General features: G+C 38.5%; 1 protein-coding gene across 1 annotated transcript in view; it reads right to left on the minus strand.

The window, feature by feature from the left end:
* Positions 1 to 15,580, minus strand: part of DSCAM (DS cell adhesion molecule) — a 355,545-nt gene that overhangs the window by 308,417 nt on the left and 31,548 nt on the right. Inside the window, exons 3-4 of the mRNA XM_088144695.1 lie at positions 14,521 to 14,838; positions 11,747 to 11,893 (exon numbers count right to left, since the gene is read on the minus strand). Of these exons, the coding sequence (XP_088000821.1) occupies positions 11,747 to 11,893; positions 14,521 to 14,838 (465 nt within the window). The remainder of the gene's footprint in view (positions 1 to 11,746; positions 11,894 to 14,520; positions 14,839 to 15,580) is intronic.

Consider the following 15,580-nt stretch of genomic DNA (forward strand, 5'->3'; position numbering starts at 1 on the left):
CTCACATAGTATAGTACACTACAGTATTCCAAACAGGAATTGATAAAGTGTGAATGACCATAAGAAGGACCTCCTGATCCAGGAAAGTTTGTATTTGGTGCACAAATGATACACATATCTCCCTAGTCACAGCTGCCACTTGCTCGTTGAGCAAGAGTTGTAAATCCAGGAAGCTCCCCAAGTTATACTCATGTTCCTTCTAGAGAAGTACAACCCCATCAAGAACTGCAGTTGGTGAAACTCTGGAACTCAAAGTTCTGAATCCAAAGCCACTTGATCTTGCCAGGGTTGAACCAGAGCCAGTTACTTCCCATCTAGGCCTAATAGCTTCCAGTCACCAGGACAGAACCTCCATAATATCGCTGTTGGATATACAGCTGAGTATCACCTGCATTCAGATGTTGTGACCTGGTGCCAATTGATAACCTTCCCCAATGGCTTCATGTTAAATAGGAGTAGGAAAAATATTGAGCCCTGAAGTAGGGTCTCATAAAGCAGGGGACTTGAGCGTAATTTCTTTCCTTTTACAAATACCAACTGGAACTGACACAAGGAAGAGCCAGTATAACACAGTACCTCCCATTCCCAAACTCCAGACTTATCCATGCTCAATACAATTGAAAGCTGAGAGGTCAAGGAAGACCAGGAAAATTATATCACCCCACCCTGGTCCTACAACAGGTCACATACAGTCAAGATCAATGCCTTGAACTGGACTTCTGGGGGAGAAATGGAAGATGGAAGATGGCTCTGCAAAAAGCAGAGCTGATGACCATGGCAGAATGAAGAGCTGGTGAGTAGACCAGCTCTTCAATAATTCCTCTCCAGACAAAGAAACAACTTGAGATTGCCCATAAGGGCTCCAGACAGCTGCTCCTTGCAAGGACACCGAAAGATAGTGGTCTCCGGCAAGTTCAGAGCTCTGGGAGACGAGGGAATAACCAACTTGCTCAAACCACGGTCAGTGCTTTTGAAAGGACAGTAAGTTCACGTTTCCTTTTCTAACCACTTTTGGAAATTGCTTGTTAACTGCTTTTCAGATATCAGGAAACTTTGGATCAACAGGTTTTATAACACCAGGTGAGTTTCCTTCAATCCTTAGTGAAAGAAGTTTTAACTACAAGTTTAAAAACTTGAAAAAAATTTTTTTTGGAATAAACAGCAAAAGGGTGAATAAAACTTTAATTTTAGAAAGTTACAAATGAACTAAGGGTCCAGATAAGTTTGAAATAAGATTTTGGAATTAATTACAAAGAATCCTTCTCATGGGACAATGCTTTTGCTTTCCTATAGTGGATTTACAAAAGAGATTTGTTGAAGTTTTGAAGAATTTTGTGAGAAGGGACAATGAAAAAATGAAAATAAATCAAGTTCTACAACATTATATGAAGGGACTAAAGATTAATATTGTTAGAAGTAAAAGGAAGGAATATAAAGTTGGTTTATTTGATCAAGGTTAAAATAGATATGTTGATATTGCTGGTAACCCTTAATGGACTTTTGCTGACATGAGGAGACTTTATGGATTTGTTTATAGACATGAGATGGGATATGGGAAGAAGAGATCATTTGCTATATTTCAAGAAAAGATGATAAGTTACTAAAATTGTTTATACTTGTTATGATGAAGGTGGGAAGTCGCTTTTTTATATATTTCTTTTCTTTTTCTTTACTATATTTCTTTTTTCTTTTCTATTTCTCTTTCTATTTTTCCCTTTTTTCTTTTTTTTCTGCACCTTCTACTTTCTTTTTCTTCTATTTTTTCCAATTTGTATTAGTTTTTACTGTTGTAATTATAATTTTTAATAAAACTACTATAAAAAAGATCAATGTCTTGAACTGCAGTTCAGCAACATTTAGAGTGACACTGTCAGTTTACCCTTGACTACAAGAGTCGCAGACCAAAGACAATGGGAAAGAGTGGTAGGTTTCTGAAGGCTGCAATAGATGTTATGCCAATAAACATACCAATAGTTGTTTCCCCACCCCCAACTATCATTCATAGTAAAACGTATTTAAAAAGTCACTTGAAATCCACAGCTAAACCACAAAGACTAAAGGTTTGTTGCCTACTGCATTTGGAGCAGTAAATCATACATTCACTAAAAGAATCAACACTATTGCAGTTTTTTTGTCCTGTATCATTTCTCAGCATTTTCTAGGCATCTTCCTGGGAGGAATCATCAAGAAATTTAAAAAAACTGTATTTTGTAACTCTGCAATTTGGATAGTTGGATCAAGTCCATTATAAATCCTATGAGACTGGGTTTTGATGGATTGTTTACTCCAACACTTTGTATTTAAAACACAGAAGCAAAGATAGCAACGGCTGGTGTGGGTCTTCTGGGCTGTGTGGCCGTGGTCTTGAAGTCTTGTTTCCTAACGTTTCGCCAGCACCTGTGACCGGCATCTTCAGAGTGCAGGAGCACAGACAGGAGCAGTTCTCTCTGTGCCCAGGGTGAAGTGACCCTTCTGTGGGTATTTATAGAGATCTGGGGGGGTGGGGTTGGGTTACTGAGTGGCTGCTTGTTTTGGAGTCAGCATCTGTGTGTATTTTCCTGGGGATTAGGCAGGGTTTTTTCTTCTACTGAATTGTTAACGAGGGGCTGCTGGGGGTGATTAGCAAGTTCATTGTGTGAACTGTTCACATGTCCTGGTGGTTGAGCTGAGTTCGTTGACCTTTTGCAGGCTGTATTTTTCAGGATTGGTAGCCAGGTTTTGTTGATCTTTCCAGATCTTTCCAGATCTTTCCAGAAGACATCACAGCCTTATTTCAGCACTGCCTAACAACCAGTTACTTCCTATGGGACAATGAGTACTATGAACAGATGGACGGTGTCGCCATGGGAAGCCCCCTGAGCCCAGTCATAGCAAATTTCTACATGGAACATTTTGAAAAACGGGCTTTAGAAACCGCGCCTGTTACCCCAACAGTCTGGTTCCGATTTGTGGATGACACCTTCGCAATTTGGAGTCAGGATGAAGAAGACCTACAGAAGTTCCTGAACCACCTAAACAGCATCCACCCCAATATACAATTCACCATGGAAAAAGAAGTGGATGGCCAAATTCCATTTCTAGACACGTTGGTCATACGCAAACCAGACCTCAAATTAGAACACAAAGTCTACAGAAAACCCACCCACACAGACCGGTACCTACACAAAAACTCCAACCACCACCCACGTCAGAAAAGAGGCATTATCAAAACCCTCATGGATCGTGCCAATCGGATCTGCGAAACCCAATTCCTAAACTCTGAACTTAACCACCTTAATTGGGTCCTACAAGCGAATGGCTACTCCAAGAATGAAATAAAAAGAGCCATCAAACCAAGAAAGCAACATGCGACTGAAGAAGAAAAACAGCCACCCACCAACAAAGTACTTCTGCCCTATATCAAAGGGGTCACAGACCGCATGGGAAAACTGATGGAAAAACACAACTTCCAAACAATCTTCAGACCCACCAGAAAAGTACAAGAAGTGCTAAAATCAGCAAAAGACAAAAGGGCTCCCCTCACCGCTGCAGGAGTATACCGCATACCATGCAGTTGCGGACAAGTATACATCGGGACCACAAAACGCAGCATCCATACCAGGATAAAAGAACACGAAAGACACTGCAGACTACAGCAACCAGAAAAATCTGCAGTAGCTGAACATGCTCTCAAGCACACTGGACACAAAATCCTGTTTGAAAACACAGAGATACTGGACAACACCAACAGCCACTATACCAGGCTATACCGGGAAGCCATTGAGATTCACAAACACCAGCACAGTTTCAATAAAACAGAGGAGAGTCTAAAAATCAACAAAACCTGGCTACCAATCCTGAAAAATACAGCCTGCAAAAGGTCAACGAACTCAGCTCAACCACCAGGACATGTGAACAGTTCACACAATGAACTTGCTAATCACCCCCAGCAGCTCCTTGTTAACAATTCAATAGAAGAAAAAACCCTGCCTAATCCCCAGGAAAATACACACAGATGCTGACTCCAAAACAAGCAGCCACTCAGTAACCCAACCCCACCCCCCCAGATCTCTATAAATACCCACAGAAGGGTCACTTCACCCTGGGCACAGAGAGAACTGCTCCTGTCTGTGCTCCTGCACTCTGAAGATGCCGGTCACAGGTGCTGGCAAAATGTTAGGAAACAAGACTTCAAGACCATGGCCACACAGCCCGGAAGACCCACACCAGCCATTGTATGCCGGCCGTGAAAGCCTTCGACAATACAAAGATAGCAACAATTACTTTTCCTGGCAAAATATCCTAAAATGCTTTGTATATATTGAGCAAAGGGGTTATCTGTTGTAAAAGAGAGCACAGCTGTTCTGAAGCTGTCTGGCTTTACAAGCTTGAACATAGGCATTTAGACTGGGAAGATCGTGTGTGTGTGTATCTGTTATATTAATTTAAGAAGTGATGCATTTTGGCTAGTTACTCATTTAAAAATGTATTGTTCCTTTCGGTGTGGCTTGTGTGTATTGTGTACACACATATACATATATGCACACACGCATACCACGCTGAAAGAAACAATACATTTTTAAATGAGTAAATAACCAAAATGCTTGTTGTTGTTGTTCAGTTGTTAAGTCGTGTCCGACTCTTTGTGACCCCATGAACCATATTGCACCAGGCCTTCCTGTCCTTCACTGCCTCCCTGAGTTTGCTCAGTTTCATGCTCATTGCTTCAGTGATGCTATCTAACCATCTCATCCTCTGCCATCCTCTTCTTCTTTTGCCTTCAATCTTTCCCAGCATCAGGGTCTTTTCCAAAGAGTTCTCTCTTCGCAATAGGTGACCAAAGTATCTGAGCTTGAGCTTCATTATCAGTCCTTCCAATGAGCAATCAGGGTTGATTTCCTTTAAGATTGACTGGTTTGACCTCCTAGCAGTCCAGGGGACTCTTAAGAGTCTTCTCCAGCACCACAGTTCAAAGGAATCAATTCTTTGGTGCTCAGCCTTTTTTATGGTCCAGCTCTCACAGCCATACATTACTGCTGGAAAAACCATAGCTTTGACTATGCAGATCTTTGCCGGCAAGGTGATGTCTCTGCTTTTTAATATGCTATCTAGGTTTGCCATAGCTTTCCTCCCAAGGGGCAAGCGTCTTTTGATTTCATGGCTGCAGTCTCTGTCTGCGGTGATCTTGGAGCCCAAATAAATGAAGTCGGTTACTGCTTCCATTTCTACCCCTTCTATTTGCCAGGAATTGATGGGGTCAGATGCCATGATCTTAGTTTTTTTAATGTTGAGTTTCAAGCCAGCTTTCGCACTCTCTTCTTTCACCCTCATCAAGAGGCTCTTTAGTTCTTCACTTTCTGCCATTAGGGTGCTATCATCTGCATATCTGAGGTTGTTGATGTTTCTCCCTGCAATCTTAATTCTGGCTTGAGATTCTTCCAGCCTGGCATTTCTCATGATGTACTTTGCATATAGGTTAAATAAGCAGGGTGACAGTATACAGCCTTGTTGTACTCCTTTCCCTATTTTGAACCAATCGGTTGTTCCATGACTGGTTCTAACTGTTGCTTCTTGGCCTGCATACAGATTTCTCAGGAGACAGGTAAGATGGTCTGGTACCCATATCTCTTTAAGAATTTGCCACAGTTTGTTGCGATCCACACAATCAAAGGCTTTTGCATAGTCAATGAAGCAGATGTTTTTCTGGAACTCTCATGCTTTCTCCATGATCCGGCAAATGTTGGCAATTTGATCTCTAGTTCCTCTGCCTCTTCGAAACCCAGCTTGTACATCTGGTAGTTCTCGGTTCACGTACTGCTGAAGCCTAGCTTGTAGGATTTTGAGCATAACCTTGCTAGCATGTGAAATGAGTACAACTGTGCGATAGTTTGAGCATTCTTTGGCATTGCCCTTCTTTGGAATTGGAACGTAAACTGACCTTTTCCAATCCCGCGGCCACTGTTGCGTTTTCCAAACTTGCTGGCATATTGAGTGCAGCACTTTAACAGCATCATCTTTTAGTATTTTAAATAACTCAGCTGGAATACTGTCATCTCCACTAGCTTTGTTGTTAGCAATGCTTCCTAAGGCCCACTTGACTTCACTCTCTAGGATGTCTGGCTCAAGGTCAGTGACCACACCAGCATGGACATCAGGGACATTAAGATCTTTCTTGTATAGTTCTTCTGTGTATTCTTGCCACCTCTTCTTAATCTCTTCTGCTTCTGTTAGGTCCCTGCCTTTTTTGTCCTTTATCATGCCCATCTTTGCACTAAATGTTCCTTTGATATCTCCAATTTTCTTGAAGAGATCTCTAGTCTTCCCCATTCGATTGTTTTCCTCGATTTCTTTGCACTGTTCATTTAAGAAGGCCTTCTTACCTCTCCTTGCTATTCTCTGGAAATCTGCATTCAGTTGCTTATATCTTTCCCTTTCACCCTTGCTTTCCGCATTCCTTCTTTCCACAGCTATTTGTAAAGCCTCATCAGACAGCCATTTTGCTTTCTTGCATTTCTTTTTCTTTGGGATGGTTTTAGTTGCTGCCTCCTGTACAATGTTTTGGACCTCCGTCCATAGTTCTTCAGGCACTCTGTCAACCAAATCTAATCCCCTAAATCTATTCATCACCTTCACAGTGTACTCACAAGGAATATAATCTAAGTCATACCTGAATGGTCTAGTGGTTTTCCCTATGTTCTTCAATTTAAGCCTAAATTTTGCAGTAAGAAGCTCCTGTTCTGAGCCACAGTCAGCTCCTGGTCTTGTTTTTTCTGTCTGTATAGAGCTTCTCTATCTTTGGCTGCAAAGTATATAATCAATCTGTTTCGGTATTGACCATCTGGTGATGTCCATGTGTAGAGTCGTCTCTTGTGTTGTTGAAAAAGAGTGTTTGCTATGACCAGCTTGTTCTCTTGACAGAACTCTATTAGCCTTTGCCCTGCTTCATTTTGTACTCCAAGGCCAAACTTGCCTGTTATTCCGATTACTCCTTGACTTCCTACTTTAGTATTCCAATCCCCTATGATGAAAAGGACATCTTTTTTGGTGCTAGTTCTAGAAGGTGTTGTAGGTCTTCATAGAACCGGTCAACGTCAGCTTCTTTGGCATCAGTGGTTGGGGCATAGACTCGGATTACTGTGATGTTGAATGGTTTGCCTTGGATACGCACTGAGATCATTCTGTCGTTTTTGAGGTTGTACCCCATTACTGCCTTTCCCACTCTCTTATTGACTATGAGTGCTACTCCATTTCTTCTAAGGGTTTCTTGGCCACAGTAGTAGATATAATGGTCACCTGAATTAAATTCACCCATTCCCGTCCATTTCAATTCGCTGATTCCCAAGATGTCGATGTTCAATCTTGTCATCTCATGTTTGACCACATCCAGTTTGCCTTGGTTCATAGATCTTACATTCCAGGTACCTATACAATATTGTTCTTTACAGCATCGGACCTTCTTTTCGCTTCCAGATACATCCACAGCTGAATGTCCTTTCGGCTTTGGCCCAGCCGCTTCACTCTTTCTGGAGCTACTTGGAATTGTCCTCTGCTCTTCCCCAGTAGCATATTGGACACCTTCCGACCTGAGGGGCTCATCTTCTGGCGTCATATCTTTTAGCCTTTTAACATTGTCCATGGGGTTTTCTTGGCAAGGATAATGGAATGGGTTGCCATTTCCTTCTCCAGTGGACCACATTTTGTCAGAACTCTCTGTCATGACCTGTCTGACTTGGGTGGCCCTGCCTGGAATAGCTCATGGCTTCACTGAGTTACGCAAGCCCCTTCGCCATGACAAGGCAGTGATCCATGAAGGGGAGCCAAAATGCATCACTTCATAAATTAACATAACACAAAAGTTAATATTTGTCACAGATACTAGTAAGTATCAGTCATTCAACTGATCTGTGGCAAAGCTAAGTATCAGTTCCAAATTGTTGTCAACACATTCCTAACTGAGACTATCAGATAGATTTTATGACCACCGAGAGATCCATGCAATTAATCTCTTGTGTTAACAAATTTCAGCTATTAGCTGACACTTGACGCCCAACTAACTACAATTTCATGATGCTCCAATGCACAGGAGAGAAAAGTGGTAATGCATTAAAAAAAACAGTAAGATAGCATGTTATGGTGCTATTTAGAAGATCTGATGTGCCTTTTCAAAAAAAAAAAAAAGAATCTGAACTGCTTGATTAGAGTCTCTATTTCCAAACTAACAGTACATTTCCTCTTCCCACCCCCGATCCTTTATTTGGTCTTCCAATTTGGTCATTCACCAATGTTCTGCCTTTAGTGTTTGCTGCACTGCCTAGCACACCCTGGGAAGTGATCTTCTCCTAAGGGAACGTGAATTGTTTGTTAATTACTCATTCATTCTTTCATTCCATAATGTTCATAATCAATAAACACCTTTTTCCTTCCCTGCCCCCTCCCCTCTTTTATTTATTCATTGTGTATTACAAGCAGTTTTGTTAGGAGAATAGGAGTGAAATACTGAACATATGATGATTAGTGGCCCAGAGCAGATATACAAGTTCTGAACAGTAAAACCAGCTAAGTCAGCAGTTGTGGTTAATACATACCATAATTGCTTCCTAAACTAATAAATCACATTGTTCAAGAGATTTCCCTCCTGAATAATGCAGTTAAATCTTTCTCTCCCTTCCTCACCACCATTACTTTAATGTTCATTATCTATCTGAAATAATTACTGCAAGTAATATAGTCTATGGCATTTTAGTGCATTACAAAAGGGGATGAGTAAAATTGGACAAACACAACAATGCAAAATATAGAGCTATACCACAAGTTGCATACTGACCTTTCTTATTACAGTATATACGGTATTTATTTGTGCCACAATTGCAAAGAGAGGGAAAAACCCAAATATGATGAGCTCTGTATCAGTCCTGATAGACTGCGTCTCTAAAGGTAATCAGCAACTCAGTACTGCCCTTTATGAAATAGCTTTTCACTGAATTGCACTTAAGATTGGATTCCTAAAACCTCAACCATGGTCACAGGTTCTGCTGTAGTGACACCATACCCCTAAAAAGGCAATCACTGGACACAATAGCAGGGACGAACTATGGCTCCCATGTTTTGCTTGAAGTCCTCTATTTTACCACAGTAGGAAACAAGATACCAGACTCACCTTCAGTCCCATTCAACATGGCACTTCTCTTACAACCCAAGAATACTATTTGTGCTTGAGGTTGTTGTTTGATTAGAAACCCACAATACTCATAATCATGGTTGAAATTTATATTTGTTTGCAATCACATAAAGGCAGTGTGGACAAGAAATTCTAAGTTCACTGATATTCATTCTTTGCCCAATAAAAGGCCCATGCTGACCCTTTATTTCAGTTATCTGTTTCAGTCTTCAGATATCTTCATGTGGAACTTTATTTTGGGGTATCATGGTTTGATTTGGTCAACTGTCTTCCTTACTAAGAAATACTCCACCCACTTTACAATGCTGTATTTCTAGGTATCTTTATAAATATATACAGTGAAAATGAAACAAATGGATTTATTATATTCATTAAAAAACTTCAGTTGTCTGAAGTTCACCAATGAACCACATCAGGATATCAACCAGGTTACCTTGCATAATATGAGGAAGGACCACTGTTTATTTCCAAACTCTTTCATAGCTGAACAGTTTAAAAGTACTTAAAAGCATGTGTTTTACATGTTTTCCCCCACCAAATTAACAGATAAAGTATGAGAATTTTCTAACTTGTGAAAGCTGCTGGATATCTGATTATCAACCACTACATTTATCTGGGCTCAGCATTTCTACTGCATTATGAACAAGCCTCCAAATTTTATATCTGGAAAAGTTAGAAATGGAGACCATGAAGTCAAGTCTGGATTTAAAAAATCGGGTAATCAAACAGAGAAAGAATACAGAAAATACATTATCTGAGACACAAAACATTTATTCTGCCAACATAAGAAGGTTAAAAGAACAAGAAACAAAATTACATCTACCTGTTCTTTACTTTTCCAAAGTTCAAGAGTATTCACATGAACTGTACTTTTAAACACCTAGTTGGAGAATAATCATACTAACCAAATTTAATTTTAATTAAATATAAATGTAAACAAAATACATCAAGTTTAATTTTTGTCCCCAGCTCCATTTGCTAATTTATAATGCAATCTTTAGCATGCTAACTCAAATGCCAAGTACATCCCTTAGCAGTAAAAAGATTATGCTTGCCTGCTCTTGACTCTTCCTGGAAAACTGTAATAGTGTTCAATATTCAATCAATTTCTGATTAATTAACAAGAGGAAACTTAGGCTCCAAGCTCAATTAATATCCATCATGCTTAGCAAGTGGCCAAATTATTATTGCATTGATTGTTGCTAGAATTTAGACCTTTTTTGGTTGTTGCATTGCAGTACATTTGTAATGTGACAGGCTTTCAGATGTACAATAATATAATGGCTACCATATCTACCATTTTCCCTGGCAGGAGTCTATTAGATAACATATTTCATGTAGTACTTAATCCAACCTGCATTATCAGAGTCTGGATTACCATATGATACAATAAAACATGCTCGGTCTTGGAGTTTTGAAATCATGCTATTTCTCACTGATCTCTATTCTGTCCTAAACATCCTGTAGGCACTTAGTTCTAGATTCTGATTTCAAGGTGGGGGGGAGGGGAGGGAGAAACCTTGGAAACATGGCATTTGTACTTCATCAATTAGCACATAAATAATTTAGGATGAATGAACACCAGGAAAAAATATAAAAACTGAAGCTTTCATGAGGGTAGGATTTAATACTTAAACCCCTGAGGCATGAGGTTCACCTCAAAATAAAAGCCAGCATTACAGAAACAGGACAGACAGATTTGTAAGATGCAAAGCCACTGACTATTACCAACTGTAAGAAATACAAATTCTTAATACAGACATTTTCTTAAAAGGGTCTATTATATCACTAGAATTGAACAGAAATTATTTAAAGTACTTTGGGTGTAGATTTTAGCAAGAGTATGACATATCCTTCTTTCATCAAGCTTCATGTTTCAGTAAGCAAACAATGTTAACTTATTTACAGTATGACAATCATAGGAAATGAAATACTGTTTATTTGATCAAAGACCAGCAAAATTTGAAAAACAACACAAAATTAAAATCAAATGGGTGAGATAAAATACTAGCATAACAAGAAGTCTTTATAATAAAAATGTAACATACGCTACTACAATGGTGTGTTGATTACCTGTGCAAATGTAAATCTAAAATATTCCAATCTATGATGTAAAAATACATATCACCTAAAATAAGACAGCTAATATGTAGTACTCCGAAGTGATGAATAAAACAGAAATGGTTATTTCTGTGAGCAGTTATGCCTTATTTTCAATGTGGCAACACAGAATTTAGCTGCTGCATAACTGATAAAGGGTTTAAAATCTTCTAGAAGATGGTTCACATAGAAATTGTCTGGCCTTCCTGGAAATTTACATATTATGGGCAGAATATAAGCAGGCCTAATATCCCTGTAGAATTTACAGTGTAATATTACATATTATATTTTTAAAAATTCACAGCAACTAACTTCAAATATGCAAAATGACCCACTTTGCCAAGTATCTAGTGCCATGCCTGAACACACAGATGCTTTAATAACATGCATTAATTACAGTAGAAAAGAAAGTCCATTATTGTGTATTCTTCAACTGAAAAGAAAAATATATAGGAAAAAGGAGAAGCTGAAGCAAAGGACTCGGCCTACCTGAGACAAGTGAGACTGTGTCTTTCTCCCATGAGACAACAGTGATGTAGGCCTCCACAGAGGAGGGGATAATGCACTTGAAGACCGCTACATTGCCTCTCATGGCTTTCTGGTCCTCCACACGGACTGTATATGGTTCCCGTAAAACTAAAGCACAGAATGGGAAGGAGAGTCACACAAATAAACCTCAGCTAGATAAAGAGTACAGAAAATGCATAATCAGACCCAAGAAACCATAAGCAAAACACTCATTCTGTCCACCTGAAATGAACTGAAAAGAAAAAGAAACAAAGTAAGGTCCTTTTATTTTCCAAAGCCTTCCAGGCAAGTTTGTCCAAGCCAAAAACCAACAATGGAATCATATTCCACTATAGTTCTCTTCTAATGGACCTTACCACATTAGATGCACTCAAGATGAAGAAAATTCAACAGATGAATTAAAATGCAATCAAAGTGAAAAATGAATGTACTGGCTTTTTTTAAAAAAGCATTTGCCAGTTTCTTATCATAAATCTAGAATCTTGAAAAATGATGTATCCCATTAACCAATAAAATATTCATTTTTTTTCCTCCCGTAATTATCCAGGGGCCCATTTTATTCACTTTTATGCCTTTTGCTTCATGAAACCATTGAGAGAGTTCTTTTAGAGTGTGTGGATTGGACTTGACAACTAGTTGATGACACTTAGATCTATTTTTATTTTTTAATTCACAGGGAAAATCCTGGAAAATCCTGAGTAAATGCCTAGAAACAGTGGAAGAATGGTGTTATTCAGGGACTGAGATTAATTTTTGAAATGGATATAGAGAATTGGTGGTCAAATTCTCAAGTGTATCAGGAAAAACATATTGTTGTTTAGTGGGCAACGTACAGTTTCTTGGAAACTCTATCATCCTAAATTGAATCTACATTGACTACCTCATTTCCTTGCTATCCTTGAGCATCTGACACCTGCACGTAGACAGTTCCAACTTGTTCAAGTAAATTATGCCACTCTATTCAAACATCATAGCCTCCAACCTTACATGGTAATGAGGATTAACAAAACTTGGCATCTGAATCCTTATAAAACAACATAGAATATCCATGTTTTATTACTAAAGCAAGGCTGTTAAATGGGTATCAGATTGTAACATAGATGTCCCCAAAGATTTGTTTTAGTGAGTGGGAACAGATGAAGCAAAAGAGAAAGCTGTTAACAAAAATGAAGCTGTGATAATTATTATTGTGGAAACTCATCCACAGACCCCAACATAAGCATATTACTGGCATATTGGGACTCTGTGAATTCTTTCAACACACATAAGGCCAACTAGCATTATTTAATTTCATATTTGATTATTAAATAATATTTAGATCTGGAAATAAAATACAGAAGTGACTTATTTTTCCATCTATAAACAGAAGGAAAATATGTAACACTGTACCATTTCAGAATACAGATGGAAAATGCATGTGCTAAAAACTATGTTGTGTATCTCCCATCCCTCCTTTTTAGATTTTCACTTTTTATATATTTTATACCTTTTATACTAATAACATTTTATGCTTCTTACTAATGACTGTACCCATCCCTTTATGACCATAATAAAGATTGATTTGATATGTTACATATCTGTTGCATATCAGCTAACCTGTTTGATTAAGTAATGCAGTCCCTATTAATATTCTGAAGCAATGAAGTATCATGAGAGTTGCAATTCCTTAAGTTCTGAACATTCAGATTAGCTCAGATTTTTTATTGCTCTTTGTTTTTTTCCTCCTATCCTCTTACCTATTAATTAGATTTAAATTCCATCAAATGAATTTCCTATTCCATCATTAAAATATTTAAAGAATATCATGCAGTAGATAACACTGTAATTTTTTTACAACCTTCTGAATTCTTAAATTTTTTTAACAATATTAGATGTATAGCTGTTTCACTTCTTCCTTCCTGTTGGACCTTTGAACCTAGTTGGTTCAAAGAAAATACAGCAGAACCCAAACTAAGCAATTAGTTCACGTACCCCAGCTTTCCAGAACTTGTATATAAAATACTTTAATAGTAACAATGATAGCTAATTCCTTAGCTAACATATTAACTATCTTAGGATAAATAATTTCTCAGTAAAATTATTATTAAGATTCCCATCATGATTATTAATGCTAGATCCACCCTCTATGCTGACAGCCTAAGCACGTGCACATGTGTACTGGTTTCTTTGCATACATCTACACAGGATAGAACTAATAGTGTGGCAACACATCAGGAGTAGGTTTCAAAAAAAAAGCTCCCACTTCTGCTTCATATGGAATAAAGAATAAAGAATGTCTGACTACATGCTTCTCTCGCCATTATTCAGTTTCTGATTTGTATACTTTTCTTTCTACTCTTCCAAATCCTTCTTTAAAACTCATTACTTCTATCGAACTTTTCCTGAAAGTATCCTGTCGTGTGTAATCAGTTCTTCAATTCCCACCTGACTTCTCCTACTTAATCCACAATACTGCTGATCAACTCTTGACCCCATTCCCACATTTCTATACGGATGATCTATCATAGATTTTTTTGAACGAGAATAGATCCGCCTCTTTAGGCCGTAATGTTGTCTACTATAAGTTTCTGGTGCTGGACTTCAGCTCCTATAATCATCCAACCAGCACAACCTATGGCTATTCTGACTACATGTTGTAGGAGTCAAATACATCTGAAGGTCATTAATTTAGACAAAATCATATTGTAATTCAGAGCTTTGAAATACTTTTAGCAGCAATATTCAAGGAAACTTACCGGCCTTAATGTGAACATCCTGACTTCTGATTTTCCCTGAAGGATTTTCAGCTGTGCAATAGTAAGTGTTATCATGGATTAAGTTATTAAAGCTTGAAGGAGGGAAAGGGAAAATTTGGAGAGTGCCATTAGGGTGGACGTGGCGAATCCCTGGGACATCGTAGATCTCCTCGCCCGTTGCTAGGTACCATCTGAGCGTCACAGGAGGGATCCCTGCTGCTGGACAGGGTACCAATGTCCCCGTGGTGCTAGCAAACACTACCTCTTGCAAAGATGCATTGACAAAATATAAGCTGGCATGTAGATCTTCACCAAAAACTGCAAGATAGAAATAGAAATGCACAAAATTACCATGAGGCAATTCTCCTCACCATCATGTTCATCATGACTTTTTTTCAATACCTGAACTTTATATTATAAACATTGATTTGAGGGGGAGGGATTGCAACCTGCAAATAAATTATGATATCTTGGCAAAACACTATAAATTAAGTCAATTAACTCAGAAGTGATTCCAATAATTCCAAATCAGAGAAGCAAAGTATAGGATAACCAGAGACAGTTTTCATTTTTCTAAAGCATTTCCACTAATACTTGTCAATGATTTTTTAGTTACTTACATTTCAGTATTTGGATTATTTAATCATCTTGGCAAAAATACTCAAAAAGCTCTTCTCAATGTACAGTATAACATTTGAGGGTTCAGCACTCTGGACAGAGTGCAAACTCTGCCACCATTCACTGCCTACAAGCAGCTTTCTCTGTAAGGCTCTCTGAGGATTCTTCCAGAATGTGGTATAGATCCATCAATTTAATGATGGCAAGCTCCTTGGGTGAGAGAAACTAAACTACATCTGTTCCAGAACTGGTTTTATGCCGCAACATCTATACCACTCATACTCTTTTCTTTCCAAGCAATAGCTGTTCATCTTCCTATTTACAACACCCATTAAACATTCAAAACGTTCAGAACCCCATCTCGTTATAAATGAATGACATTTGTTAAATGATCACATAATAAGAGACAGAGAATGCATACCAAAATTCTTCATCACACCAC

Source organism: Python bivittatus, unplaced genomic scaffold (genome assembly GCF_059951505.1).
Source record: "Python bivittatus isolate LINGU-HERP-01145 unplaced genomic scaffold, Pbiv_v1 ctg000350_np1212, whole genome shotgun sequence".
NCBI lineage: Eukaryota > Metazoa > Chordata > Lepidosauria > Squamata > Pythonidae > Python > Python bivittatus.